The 14,346-nt window shown below is 39.6% G+C and overlaps 1 protein-coding gene across 7 annotated transcripts in view; it reads left to right on the forward strand.

The window, feature by feature from the left end:
* PTPRG (protein tyrosine phosphatase receptor type G) overlaps nucleotides 1-14,346 on the forward strand; it is a 720,153-nt gene that overhangs the window by 673,539 nt on the left and 32,268 nt on the right. For all 7 annotated transcript variants that reach the window (XM_021070771.2, XM_021070773.2, XM_084988823.1 and 4 more), the window contains one exon: nucleotides 7,202-7,298. In XM_021070771.2, coding sequence (XP_020926430.1) covers nucleotides 7,202-7,298 — 97 coding nt within the window. The remainder of the gene's footprint in view (nucleotides 1-7,201; nucleotides 7,299-14,346) is intronic.

The following is a 14,346-nucleotide window of genomic DNA, read 5'->3' on the forward strand; positions in this document are numbered from 1 at the left end:
TTCATGAGAACAGCAAATGTGTGTGGTGCTAAAGTGATTTAGTTCAATTGACTGTTGGCTGGATGACTGAGCAAGAATATTGAGGCATTTAACAATGTTGATGGTATTCAGGACAAACATTTATCCTCTAGAGAACAGAATTTGATCAGGATGATCAAATGCAGCTCCAGTTTCTCAATTATTTATGATTTGAGACCCCAGTGCTATTCATCACAGCTGGTTTTGACACCATTTAATTATTCAAAATAATCAGCTACACCTCTGTAAACTTGATCTGACTTAAAATGGGCTCCACTGCATCAAAATCACGCCTGTTAACAAATCCTGGGCATCTGTACCCAGTTTACATGCTTAAAAAAAAAAAAAAAAAAAAAAGCCATGGCTAGGAGCTTTCATCACCTCTGTTGAAATCTGTGGCTGAAATATTATTAGCTGGTAGTTTGGGGATTGGAAAGGGCAGGGCCGGGAGGAAGGGACCACTGTTCTACTCTCACTATTGCACTCTGTCCTGGTTGGAAAGGTTTCACATCAGAGCTGTTCAGGCTAGGAAGAACATCCTTTCTCCTGCAGAGAAGAGTAAGACAACAATGTAAAGGGGGAAATAAGAGAGTAGAAAAGCTCGCTCACATACTGTCGTCTCATTTAGGGGAAATTTTAAGTATTTTAAAACAGTAGTATTCCTTTTTGGTAGCTCTACTGAAAAGGAAAATGGTAACAGGCTGTATAACACACTATCAAGGTTTTTCTTTATATATAAATGAGAGATAGTAATAGGCTATAAAAAGAAGGCACAAGAGATTTTGTATAATTTAACAACAGTAAAACAAAACCCTTATCATGTTGAGAGGGTAATAACCTCAACCCCAGATTTCCAGATCCTTTTATGTGGAATCATGACAGCTGGCATCTCCTTAGCATTATTGCCTGGACTATTTCACTCATTCCTCAGAAATGCCCCCATGAGGTATTTATTGTTCCCATTTTGCAAATCAGGAAACTTATCCATGAGAAAACTGAGGCATTGGGAGGTTCAGTTATGAAATGGCAGTAGTAGGGTTTAAAGCCAAGCTTTCTGACTCAAGCCCACATATTTAACCTTGATGCCTTCCATACTTTGTGTAATTTTTTTTTTCTTTAGGGCCACACCTGTGGTACATGGAAGTTCTTAGGCTGGGGTTGACCTGGAGCTACAGCTGCACGCCTACACCACAGCTCATGGCAACACCAGATCCTTAACCCACTGAGGGAGGCCAAGGATCAAACCTCCATGTCCTGTTCTTAACCTGCTGAGCCGCAACAGGAACTCCACCTTCTATACTTTCATTAGAGTAAGTAGTATCCTATAATGAGCTGAAGTCAAAGGAGAAATAACCAAGATTATCAGTGATTATCTAAAACTGGTCATACAGCTGATGGGCCAGTGAGTTCCTTGGGAAAAAAAAAAAAAAAAAAAAGGAGAGGGGAGAGCAGTCAAAATAAGGAGCCTCCCACTAAGAGTACTAGGAGCCTGTACATGATCTTCATGGTTTCAGGCCTTCCCAGATTGCTAAGAATCTGACTGTTAAAAACCTTATATATCCTCAGAATAGAGGCCTGAAGTTTGTCCAAGAACTAATTTTAAGATTATAGAGAAAACCAAAAAAAAAAAAAAGGAGTTCCTGTTGTGGCGCAGCGGAAATAAATCTGACTAGAAACCATGAGGTTGCAGGTTCCATCCCTGGCCTTGCTGAGCAGATTAAGGATCCTGCATTGCCATGAGCTGTGCTGTAGGTCAAAATGTGGCTCAAATCTGGTCGTGTTGTGACTAAGCTGTAGGCTGACAGGTACAGCTCCAACTCTGTCCCTAGCCTGGGAACCTCCACATGCTGCAGGCGTGGCCCTAAGAAAAGGAAATGAAAAAAAAAAAAAAAAAGATTATAGGGAAAACCACTTACCCGGTTACTATTTGGCCAGTAAGAGGAGATAAAGCAACTCATTTTGCAGTTTCTGAATACCTGCTATTCTCTCGCCAGAGCATAAGGTACAAAGATCACTTGGACAGAGACCTTGTCCTCAGGGAGTTCCGTCTGGTGGGGATGGGAGAAGACCAGAGAGCACACAGCCTGAGAAGAGAGATGGCAAAGCAAAATAAATGCTGTAACAGAAGTGAAGTTCTGGATAAGTGCAGAGGAGAAAGTCTTCTATGTTTTGGGGTTTTTTTTGTTTTGTTTTGGTTTTTGTCTTTTTGTCTTTTTAGGGCCACACCCTGGCATATGGAGGTTCCCAGGCTAGGGGTCGAATCGGAGCTGTAGCCGCCGGCGTACACCAGAGCCACAGCAACGTGGGATCCGAGCTGCATCTGTGACCTACACCACAGCTCACGGCAACGCCAGATCCTTAACCCACTAAGCAAGGCCAGGGATTGAACCCTCAACCTCATGGTTCCTAGTCGTATTTGTTTCTGCTGCACCATGATGGGAGCTCCAGAGAAAGGCTTCTATGGATTTTGATTGGGTATTTCCAAATAAAGTCTCTTTGCCCCCTCTTATTTAAAAATCTTGGATGGAAGTGAAAAAAAGAAACAACTTGGTGAATAGCTCTACTATGTTCAGAACTTTGCTGCTTGGAGGAGAATGAGAAAAATGATTCACTGGTAATTTTGAGTCTTTGTCTAGAGGTGATGGGGAAAGCCAGTGTTTTGTCCTTGTCAGATAAATTTTGGAAGCTGGGGACATTACACCTCTACTGGATTTTGCAGTCGCTGGAAATAACATCAGTCCTTGTCTCAGGATAGCATTCAGTGACTATTCCCTTGGCTACCCTAGCTGACTGCAACCTCACTCTTCCTAGGTCTCCCCAGTCATAATCCAGGAGGCTTCCAGAGGTACGATGCCAGCTGTGAAGTTTCAGAAAAGGGGGTGCTCCAAGGCCCCGGGGGTCAACAGATTTAATCACAGGGGTCAGAAGCATCACAGGTTTAACATCTAGTGCAGAGGAGTTTCTTTTGTGGCTCAGTGGAAAGGAACTGACTAATATCCATAAGGATGTGGATTTGATCCCTGGTCTTGCTTAGTGGCTTAAGGATCCGTCGTTGCCACGAGCTATGGTGTAGATCACAAATGCAACTCGGATCCTGTGTTGCTGTTGCTGTGGCTGTGGCTGGCAGCTGCAGTTCTGATTGGACCCCTAGCCTGGGAACTTGCATATGCCGCATGTGAAGCCTTAAAAAGCCAAAAATAAATAAATAAAAGCTGAATGCAGAGATGAAGCCAGAGGTCCAGTACACCTGGACAAGAATCCACTGGGGGATCAGGGCTATTTCACTTAACTCCAGTTGAGCTAAATTTGGGCTGGTTGCTCATCTTAAATCAAGAGAACAAAGCTTTGTCCACCTGAGCCCATGCGCCAAGGGACCAGTGGCCACAGTGGGGTTATGTAAGATGCGGAGTACTCGGGTTGCCGATGATACATACTGGGGAATTCCTGGACAGAGGCAAAGGCTGCAAAATAATGCTGCCTGCAGAGGGCAAAAAATGACCCTGTTCCTGAGCCTCTGTGACAAAATGCCAGTTGAGTCTTAAAAGTTCTAGAGGAAAACATTTCAAACCTTTAACTTGAAAAAAAAAATTGTGGTTAGGTTGAGGTTATGAAGCATGAGAAAAATGCATTAGCCAAATTTCACAAATCCTACATGAAAAATAACTGTATCTTATAGACCAGCTGCAGGATGATAGACACTGATTTCCTCTCCAAAGATGGTTTTCCTGGAGGGTAAGGCAGTCATTTTAGATAAAAACTTGGATCTGGACTTAAGGACAGGCATATTTAGCGAGGAAGATGGCAATGAGGCAAAAAGCAGGCGGTTACACAGTCTCTTCAAGGAACACAGAGTTCTAACTCTCTGGCACTGGGAAGGGAGTGGGTGGAAAAGAGGAAGCAACCTTGAAAGCCTGGCTGAGGGATATGGAATCTCTCTAGAGGTTTCTGAATAAGAGAATCATGAAGTCAAAGCAGCAGTTGAAGAAAATCAGTGTGGCAGCAGATACCCTGAGCAGAGGACACTGGAAGCAGGACCGGGCAAGGACCAGCTCTCTGTGTGACATGAAGCAAACACAAAGCTGTGGTCATGACCTGAACTCATCAGTCTTCTGTAAAACAGTCCCCTGAACTCAGCTGTGGGCTTCCTGAATGCAGACACTGAGGAAATTACACATTCTCCAACTAACACATAGTTACCAGGTCCGAAATATTTCCTTCTCAGCTTGCTTTGCTGTGAAGCTGAGTCATCTGAGAGATTTTGAGATCCATTTTTTTGGTTGAATTGTCTTTCCAAATTGAGCTACTGAATGGGAGGACAGTAGGTCTCCGTGTGCCCTTGGAACAGCTGTGCACATCCACAGCCTTAGGCAGGAGTGACATAGCCTGTGGCCCTCAACTTTGAGGGGTTTTGTCTCTTCATTTTTTAAATTGTATTTTATTATTAATAATTTTTTTTCATTATAGCTGGTTTACAGTGTTCTGTCAATTTTCTACTATACAGTAAGGTGAACCCAGCCACACATATGCATATACATTCCTTTTTTCTCACATTATCATGCTCCATCATGAGTGACTAGATATAGTTCCCAGTGCTCTACAGCAGGATCTCATTGCTTATCCACTCCAAATGCAATAGTTTGCATCTATTACCCCCAAATTCTCAATCCATCCCACTCCTTCTGCCTCCCCCTTGGCAACCACAAGTCTGTTCTCCATGTCCATGATTTTCTTTTCTGTGGAAGTTATATTTTATTTTAAATCTGTTATTTCTGGCTGGCCCTTTTCTGTGGTAGCATGCCTGTTCATACTCAGAATATTCATTTTGAGAATCCCAGCTCTGCTATAGAGACAGTAAAATACAAACAAGCTCAAATCTTGAACTATTTCTCAGAGTGCTGAATAGGTAACTTAACTCTACACACTCTATCAGCCAGTGTCACTTCAGAGGGTTTTAGCACCTATTAAAATCACATTAACTTTGAAATGCCAGTTGTGATGGAGAAAAGCCACTCCGGGATCAGATGATGTTATCAGCATCTAAATGAGCCAGGCAGTACTGCAAGGAATTACTGATGACATTATTATCTGCAAGACAAAATCAGAAGGCCTTAGGCAAACCTCTTGGGTTCTAATAAAATCAGATTTAACATTATTTATGACTATTCTTTGTTTTCTGTCATTCACATAATTGGAAAAGTGAAATAGAGGCAACGGATCAGACCAGGGTTTTTAGATAACCCAGAGTTTGATTGGCCATATTGAATGATTGCTTTGAACGGTGCAGACAGCTGCTCCCAAACAGTCTTGGTCAATTGCATTATACTCTAATAGAAGCCCCACCTCAGTCCATAGTGTGTGGTCAGATCCATGCAATGGGGGAAAAAAAATCAACAAAGGGTGTCTCAAACTAAAGTTCAAAAAGCTGAAATCTCAGCCCAAGATACCTGAGCAACAGCCCTGAAGAGGTACTTGCCAAAGGTATGACCTTCAAAACCCAGAAACAAAAGCATGTCAGCTTAGTTCAGGGATTTGGGTACAGACTGAATGAATGTCTACCAGAATACAAATCCATTGTCAAAGGTTTTCTGCCCCTGAAACTATGCAAAAGAGATGCCTCAGGCTTTCAAACCAGTTTTAAAAGGCAGGTCCCCCAAATATTCTGAGTGTGGCCAGCATTGCTTCTGTTCTTAGAGACGTTAAGGTATCAGACTTGTAATATTGTGCTCATGCTTTACTATTTATTTTTTTATTTTTTTATTTATTATTTTAGAGGAAAGAGCCAAAGGCAGCCTTAAGGCCCTTTGAGCTAGCATTTGCCAAAGTGTTAAGTTATAAACTGTTATAGATGGAATAGCAAACATCAGAGTTGATCACCTTGAGTAAAAAAAAAAAAAAAAGATAAAGAATTGTCATGAAACAAACTTTCCCCAGAGATGTGTTGAATTAATGACTGTGGTGCTCTTCCTCCCTCCCTTCCTTCCTTCAACTGGGAATGTCTACAATTATAAAAAATTCAACATCCAGCCTCTAAGAATCTGGTGTCCATGAATATGGTTTCTTTGAACAGATAGTGACCCTTTGTTTTTATACCTTAGTTAAGGTCTTTGATGGTGGTGAGTTCCTCCTCAGGACTCTGTGGGTATAAAAGACTGCCAGTTCCTGATTTCATTATGCGTGATGTAGAGGCTGTGGAAATCATCCGTAATTGCTATGCAATTCCTTTGTGAAGAAAAGTCGGCATACTTGTAAACTCTGTTACATCTGTTACATGTAAAACATTTCTCCAGATAATCTTGTGTCACTTTGTTCCTGCTCTTTGTTACAGCTGTGCACTGCTAATTACTTCCCTTATTAGTTAGCTCTAGTACTTTCTTGGGTTTGAAGCATACGGCATAGAAAAATGTGGCTGTTTAACAATCTTGTATTAGGCTAATGGGTCATATTTCTATCCACAGCAAAGGTAACCAGAGAAAGATTTGCTTCTCCCACTGCTATTTTTCTAAAGGAGGATAACATAAATAAAATTGGAGTTAACCAACAATGCCTCAGAACCATATATATTTGAGTCAGATGTGACAACTGCCTGGGTTCTGTATTAGTATCATTTCAGGATTGAGTCTTTACAGTCATTTCATAGCCTGTTAGTTATAAAACAAGGCCATAAGGACTATTAACATATTGCAGATCATGGTGGAGATTATTCTTCTGCCTGAAATGTTCCTGTTCATCCTGTTCAGACCCGGGTGAATCATCTCCTGTCTAAAGCCCTCTTCTGTGTTCCCATCACGGTTTCTTCAGGCTTCTTTCCTACTGTAATCAATCACATTTGATCGTCATCACCTTTTTGCATGTTTTTCTTACCCATCCAACTGCAACGTACTCAGAGATAGTGTGTTGTAATCCCCATGCCTAGGCTAAATACAGGAATAAATAGGTGATTGATGAATTAGTAAAGAATTAAATCCTCTTATCTTGTTCCCATCCTTCCTACATTTGTAGGGAATATGTCAGTAATTATTTCCGTAGTTGATCTGGGGAGGTCGTGGTGGCCGGTAGCTAGGGAGTGAGTAAACACTCTATGCATTTGGATGTAAATAGTTCCTTTCTTTCTATGACCTTATTGTTAAACGTCTAAAGCGTGTCTAAAAATCTTTGAAATCTCAATGTTTGTCTTCTTTACTAGGAAGTCCAGCGCTGTACGGCTGACATGAACATCACTGCAGAACATTCCAATCATCCAGATAACAAGCACAAAAACAGATACATCAACATTTTAGCATGTGAGTAATAAACTTTATACTGTCTTCAACTGCAGGGAAATCAAATCTTCTTGCTGGTTATCAGCCAAAAGGCAAGCAATCAGAATCAGAATGCCAAGAGAAAGTCACACTTGCAAGTTAACCTCCCATTAGCCCATCTTCAGTGGTGTACAAGAAGTGGGGACATTTTCTGCCCCCTTAGTCTTTCATTAAGCTGTCTGATCTCTGCTTAACCATCAGGTTATTGAAGGAAATGTTTCCAAGCTTTACCGTTCTCACATGAATTGTTTTCATATCCATTGCTGGGAACCAAAGTTTAATGTCATGTGGCTATCTTGGCATTATTGTTAACCAGTGAGAGCCAAGTCTTTTAATACAAAGAGAGATACTGAGAATTAAATCAAGGAAGCTGAATTTCAAAGCAGTGTAAGATTAGGTAACTGGTTTATACCAGTCCTTGCAGACCCTGTCCTTAGTCCTGTCTAATACATTTCCAGGGTCAAGAATACCTTGGAGGTTTAAGACTCAAATAAATGTTCCTCTTATAGAGTCTCACGGAATACCCTAGGAGAGCAGACTACTGCTACAGCTAGAATGCAACTTTTCATAGACACTGGGGCTTGGGTCACTGGCAGAAAATATATGCTTCAGTATTAAGGGCAGTGGCAGAGATGTTTGTGGCCAAAATACGCTATGGTCAGGAGCATAGTACATATAATTTTATATAGTAACACATTTAAATTGGACTAAATTTGCATAGTACTGTAGACTTTGAATAATACTTTAGTGAGATATAATTCACATACAATATAAAATTCATCCATTTCAACGTTAATTTGAGGTTTTTGGTGGGTTTTTTTTTTTTTTTTTTTTTTTTTTTGGTCTTTTTGTGTTTTCTAGGGCCGCACTGGCGGCATTTGGAGGTTCCCAGGCTAGGGGTCCAATTGGAGCTGTAGCCACTGGCCTTCACCAGAGCCACAGCAACATGGGATCTGAGATGCATCTGCAACCTACACCGCAGCTCACAGCAATACTGGATCCTTAACCCACTGAGCAAGGCCAGGGATCAAACCCGCAACCTCATGGTTCCTAGTTGGATTCGTTAACCACTGAGCCATGATGGGAATTTCCGTTAATTTGAATTTAAGTTTGAAGTGAATTTCAGTGGTTTTTATCATATGCACAGAGTTGTACATCCATCACCACAACATAAATTTATAGCAGGAATTCCCTGGCAGCTCAGGGGTTTAAGGATCCAGCTATTGCTAGTGTTTTGGCTCAAGTCACTGCTGTCGCATGGGTTTGATCCCTAGCCCGGGAATTTCCATATTGCTGCAGGTACAGCCTCCAAACAATTTAGAACACTTTCAGCACCCCAACAGAAAACCCCTTACCCAGTAGCAGTCACTCCCAATTCCTCCCTCTCCCAAGTCCCTAGAAACCAATTACCTACTTTCTGTCTTTATGAATTTGCCTATTCTGGATATCCCATAGAAATGGAATCATATAATATATGGCCTTTTGTGTCTTGCTTCTTCTACTTGGCATGTTTTGTTTTGTTTTGTTTTTTTCTATTTTTGTGTTTTTAGGGCCACACCTGTGGCATATAGAAGTTCCTGGGCAAGGGGTCACATCAGAGTTGTAGCTGCCAGCCTGTACCACAGCCACAGCAATGCCAGATCCAAGCCGAGTCTGTGACCTACACCACAGCTCACAGCAACGCCAGGTCCTTAACCCACTGAGCAAGGCCAGTGATTGAATCTGTGTCCTCATGGATACTAGTTGGATTTGTTAGCACTGAGCCACAATGGAAGCTCCAACGTGGCATATCTTTAAGATGTACCTGTGGTATACCTTACATCAGTATTTCATTCCTTTCTGTGACTAAATAATACTCCATGGTATGAATATACCACACTTGGTTTATTCATTTCTCATTTGATGTACATTTGGGTTATTCTTTACTTTTTGACTTTTGGGAGTAATGCTGCTATGAACATTTGTGTACAATGTTTTTTATAGATATATTTTTAATTCTCCTGGGTATATCTTTAGAATAGAATGGCTAGATCATGTGGTAACTTTATGTTTAACAGTTTGAAGAACTACCAAACTATTTTCCAAAGTGGCTGCACCATTTTACATTTCCAGGAGCAGCAGACCTTTGCCAACACTTGTTACTTTGGTTTTTTGCTAATAGCCATCCTAATGACTATGAAGTGGTATCTCACTGTGGTTTTGACTTGCATTTGCCTAATAATTAGTGATGTTGAACATCTTTTCATGTATTCATTGGCCACCTGTATGTCTATTCAGATCTTTTGCCCATTTTTTAAATGGATTACTTCTTTTTCTATTGTTGAGTTATAACAGTTCTTTATATAGTCTAGATACAAATCCCTTATCAGGTGTATAGGCAGCAATTTTTTTTTCTCTATTCAGTACTGTGTCTTTTCACTTTCTTGATGATGTCCTTTGAAGCACAAACTTAAAATTTTGGTGAAATCCAGTTTATTTTTTCTTTTGTTGCTTGTGCTTTTGATGTCATATCTAACAAACTACTGCCAAATCCAAGATTATGAATATTTACACCTGTTTTTTGTTGTTGTTGTTGTTGTTGTTAGAGTTTTCCTGGTCTTGGTTTTTCCATTTAGGTCTTTGGTCTATTTAATTTTTGTATATGATGTGAGGTAGGGGTGCACTTTCACTTCTTTGCATGTTCTTGATACCCAGTTGCTCCAACACCATTTGTTGAAAAGACTGTTCTTTCCTGCATTAAATTGTTTTAGCATCCCGTGAAAATCAACTCACCATAACTGTAAGGGTTTATTCCCAGACTTTCAATTCTATTCCATTAATCTGTAGGTCTGTTCTTATATCAGTACCTCACTGTCTTGATTTAGGGACTGTAGCTTTGTTTATATATATATATATATATATATATATATATATATATATATATATTTTTTTTTTTTTTTTGTCTTTTTGTCTTTTTTGTTGTTGTTGTTGTTGTTATTGTTGCTATTTCTTGGGCCGCTCCTGCGGCATATGGAGGCTAGGGGTCGAATCGGAGCTGCAGCCACCGGCCTACGCCAGAGCCACAGCAACGCGGGATCCGAGCCGCGTCTGCAACCTACACCACAGCTCACGGCAACGCCGGATCGTCAACCCACTGAGCAAGGGCAGGGATAGAACCCTCAACCTCATGGTTCCTAGTCGGATTTGTTAACCACTGCGCCACGACGGGAACTCCTGTAATATATTTTGAAAATGGAAACTGTAAGTCCTCCAGCTTTGTTCTTTTTCAAGATTGCTTTGGCTGTTCTCTATCCCTTATGTTTTCATATGAATTTCAGGATCACCTTGTCTGTTACTGCAAAAAAAAAAGTATAGCTGGAATTTTAATACAGATTATGTTGAACCCTAGATTAATAGGGGGAGCATTGTCATCTTAAAAAAACGAGGTCTTCCAGTTTATGAAGATGAGCCCATCTTTCCATGTACTTAGGTCATCTTTTATTTATTTCAGCATTGTCTTGGAGTCTGCATTTTACAAGTGTTGTGCTTTTGTTAAATTTATTTCTAACTATTTCATTCTTTTGGATGATGTTGCAAATGGAATGTTTACTCAGATATTTTCAGATTGTTAATTGCTAGTGAATAGAAATACAATTGATTTTTGATTGTTGATGTATCTTACCATCTGGACTGAATTCATTTATTAGTTTTAATAGGTGTATGATACTTGTTATTTCTTATCTTTTTGGTAATAGCATTCTAATGGGTGTGAGGTGATACTTCTTTGTGGTTTTGATTTGCATTTCCCTGAAGATTAATGAAGTTGAGCACCTTTTCATGTACCCATTGGCCATCCATATGTCTTTTTTGGAAAAATGTATATTTAGGTCCTCTGTCCAGTTTTAACTAATTACTTGTTTTGCTAGCTCTATGAATTCTTAGTATATTTTGAATATAAATCCTTCTTCAGATATATGATTTGCAAATGTTTTCTCCCATTCAGTAAGGTGCCTTATTTTGTTGATGGTTTCTTTTGCTGTGTAGAAGCTTTTCAGTTTAATGTCATCCCACTTGTTTATTTTTGCTCTTGTTGCACTATCAGATTGAAAAAAAATCACTGCCAAGACCTATGTCAAGGACCCTTTTTTCTCTTCTTTTCTAGGAGTTTCATATCGAGTCTCAAAGTCAAGGTTTTAATCCATTTTGAGTTAATTTTTACGTATAGTGTAAGATGGTAATACAGTCAAATCCTTTCACATGTGGCTGTCCAGTTTTCCCAATGATATTTATTGAAGAGTCTGTTCTTTCCCCATTGTATATTCTTGGCTCCTTTGTCATAAATCAGTTGACTCTATTTGCCTGGGTTTATTTCTGGTCCTCTCTTGTCCCCCACTGATCTCTGTGTCTGTTTTTATGCCATTACCATACTGTTTTAATTGTTTTATCTTTGTAATATAATTTGAAATTAGGGTGTGTGATGCTTCCAGCTTAGTCCTCCTTTCTCAAGATCGCTTTGGCTGTTTGAGGTCTTGTATGGTTCCATATACATTTTAGGATTATTTTTTCTATTTCTGTAAAAAATGCCATTGGAATTTTGATAGGGATTGTATTGAATCTTCAGATTGCTTTGGGTAGTATGGACATGTTAACTATATTAATTCTTCTGCTCCATGAGCATGGAATAGTTTTCCATTTATTTGTATCTTCTTCAGTTTCTTTTATTAATGTGTTAGAGTTGTCAACATACAGGTCTTTCACTTCCTTGGTGAAATTTATTCCTAGATGTTTTCTTCTTTTTGATACAATTATAAATGGGATTGTTTTCTCTCCTCTCTCTTTTTTTTTTTTTTTTTTTTTTTTTTTGTCTTTTTGCCTTTTTTAGGGCCACTCCTGCGGCATATGAAGTTCCCAGGCTAGGGGTTGAATTGGAGCTATAGCCTCCGGCCTACACCACAGCCACAGCAACTCAGAATCCAAGCCAAGTCTGCAGCCTACACCACAGCTCACGGCAACTCCGGATCCTTTAACCCACTGAGCAAGGCCAGGGACCGAACCCGCAACCTCACGGTTCCTAGTTGGATTCGTTAACCACTGTGCCACAATGGGAACTCCATGTTTTTCTCTATTTCTGACAGTTCTATATTAGTGTAGAGAAATTCAGCAGATTTTTGTGTGTTGACTTTGTATCCTACAACTTTACTAAATTCATTTATTAGTTATAACAGTTTTTGACAGAATCTTTAGGGTTTTCTCTATATGATATTATGTCATCTGCAAATCATGATAGTTTTATTTCTTCCTAATTTAGATACTTTTTATTTCTTTTTCTTGCCTAAATACTCAAGCTAGGACTTCTAATACTATGACAAATAAAAATAGCAAGAGTGGACGTCCCTATCCTGTTCCCAATGTTAGAGGAAAAGCTTTCAGCTTGTCATCATTGAGTATGATGTTAGCTGTGGACTTCACATATATGACCTTAGGATTTCTAAGTAGAAGATCATGTCATCTATGAATGTAGTTTTGCTTCTTCTACAAAAAGTTTTTAAAGAACCAAAAGTCATTTTTGGATAAGAGTATTTGTTTCACTTATCTGAGAGGATAAGGAGAAAGGGAAAAAAGGAGAACAAGGAAGAAGAGTCAGACTTTTATTTTCTTGTCCGTCTTTGGATGGATTAACTCTGGCAGTATTCGTTGACCAACCCACTCAAGACTCACCTTCCTGAGACTGTGAGGACCTATCCAACTCTATACCTCATTTCTAACCATATGAATCAGAGATACGCACATATATGTGCTTTGCATATGTCCACACACATCATTCTCTGTATCACAGCAGCCTTTACTTCTGGTGACCTCACTTCCTCAGCTAAAATTATGTGACAAAGAAGGAGGACATCAAAGCAACTTCTGTATGACGGGCCCAAGGGTCATTATATTTTGCTAGAAAACCACCTTTTCTAGTTAGATGTATTTATACTCTCACAAATTCGTTTGAGAATTTACTTTCACAAATTTAAATGAGATGCTTGTTTTCATAGGTTCAGGGAGTTGAGTTTTGGTGTTCTGTTGGCCAGTTGGTCAGCTCCTGGGCCCATCACTATCCCCTTGGTCTACCCTTATATTAATACATTTTCATAACAAAGAATAAGATGGAAATGTCATGGAACAAGTAAGAAATACTAGCCCTGTGAATGTGCCAGAAATACAGTATAGGAAGACTCTTCTCTCATGAAGCCATCCAGCTTTCAAGGTATATGTGGATGTCACCTCCTTTATTGATCTTTTTAGCCAGTCTATTACCTTTTAGATTAAAGATGAATTTTGCAACTTGAGAAGTATGTGTTCTTATTTGTCAGTATGAGAAATAGCAATATAATGCTACTAAGGCATAAGAGTTTGGATCCAGATGCCTTAGAGGAATATTTTCATTTGGGTCCACTTATATCAAGCAGCCTTTGTTCACATCCACTGCAGTCTAAGAGATTGTCAGCACAACAAAAGCAATTCACAGTTTCAAGAATGTGGAGGGCTTTCCAAAAGTGCTTGATATAGTGTGAGGTCAGTAATGTCTAAACTAATCCACTCTTTGGACTTCTTTTTGAACTAGCCTTTTGTGATCGAGACTATAAATAGAAATGTAAATCAGCTTTTGCCCATTCTCTTTCTAGCTAGGGAAAAATGGAAGTATGACCTCAGCTTCCTTTTTTTTTTTTTTTTTATCCTGTAAATACAAACACATTCTGTTGGGCAACTAGAGGAACATATCATTGCTCACCTTTTGTTCAGAGGCAAAGGTTAAGTGGATCTTAAATTTGATCATGGATTTCAGATTTCTGTGATGAGATGACGCTTAGGAGCAAGCTCTGGTTCCCTCATTTACATAAGGTCTGTTGGGGTGTTGGGGAGTCCAGTGAATTTAGCAGTGTTATCTCCTGGAAATAGATGTTCTGGAATTGATAGAATAATCACCATTCTATATTTGTATCAATGGGGAGGGGATGGGCATGGTAATCAAAGGCCTTGGAAGTTGGTTTTAAAGTGTAGGACA

The sequence above is a fragment of the Sus scrofa genome, chromosome 13 (genome assembly GCF_054392235.1).
Source record: "Sus scrofa isolate SSC_HxYL_T2T_F1_AM1 chromosome 13, Sscrofa_HxYL_maternal_Yorkshire_Landrace_v2.0, whole genome shotgun sequence".
Taxonomy (NCBI): Eukaryota; Metazoa; Chordata; class Mammalia; order Artiodactyla; family Suidae; genus Sus; species Sus scrofa.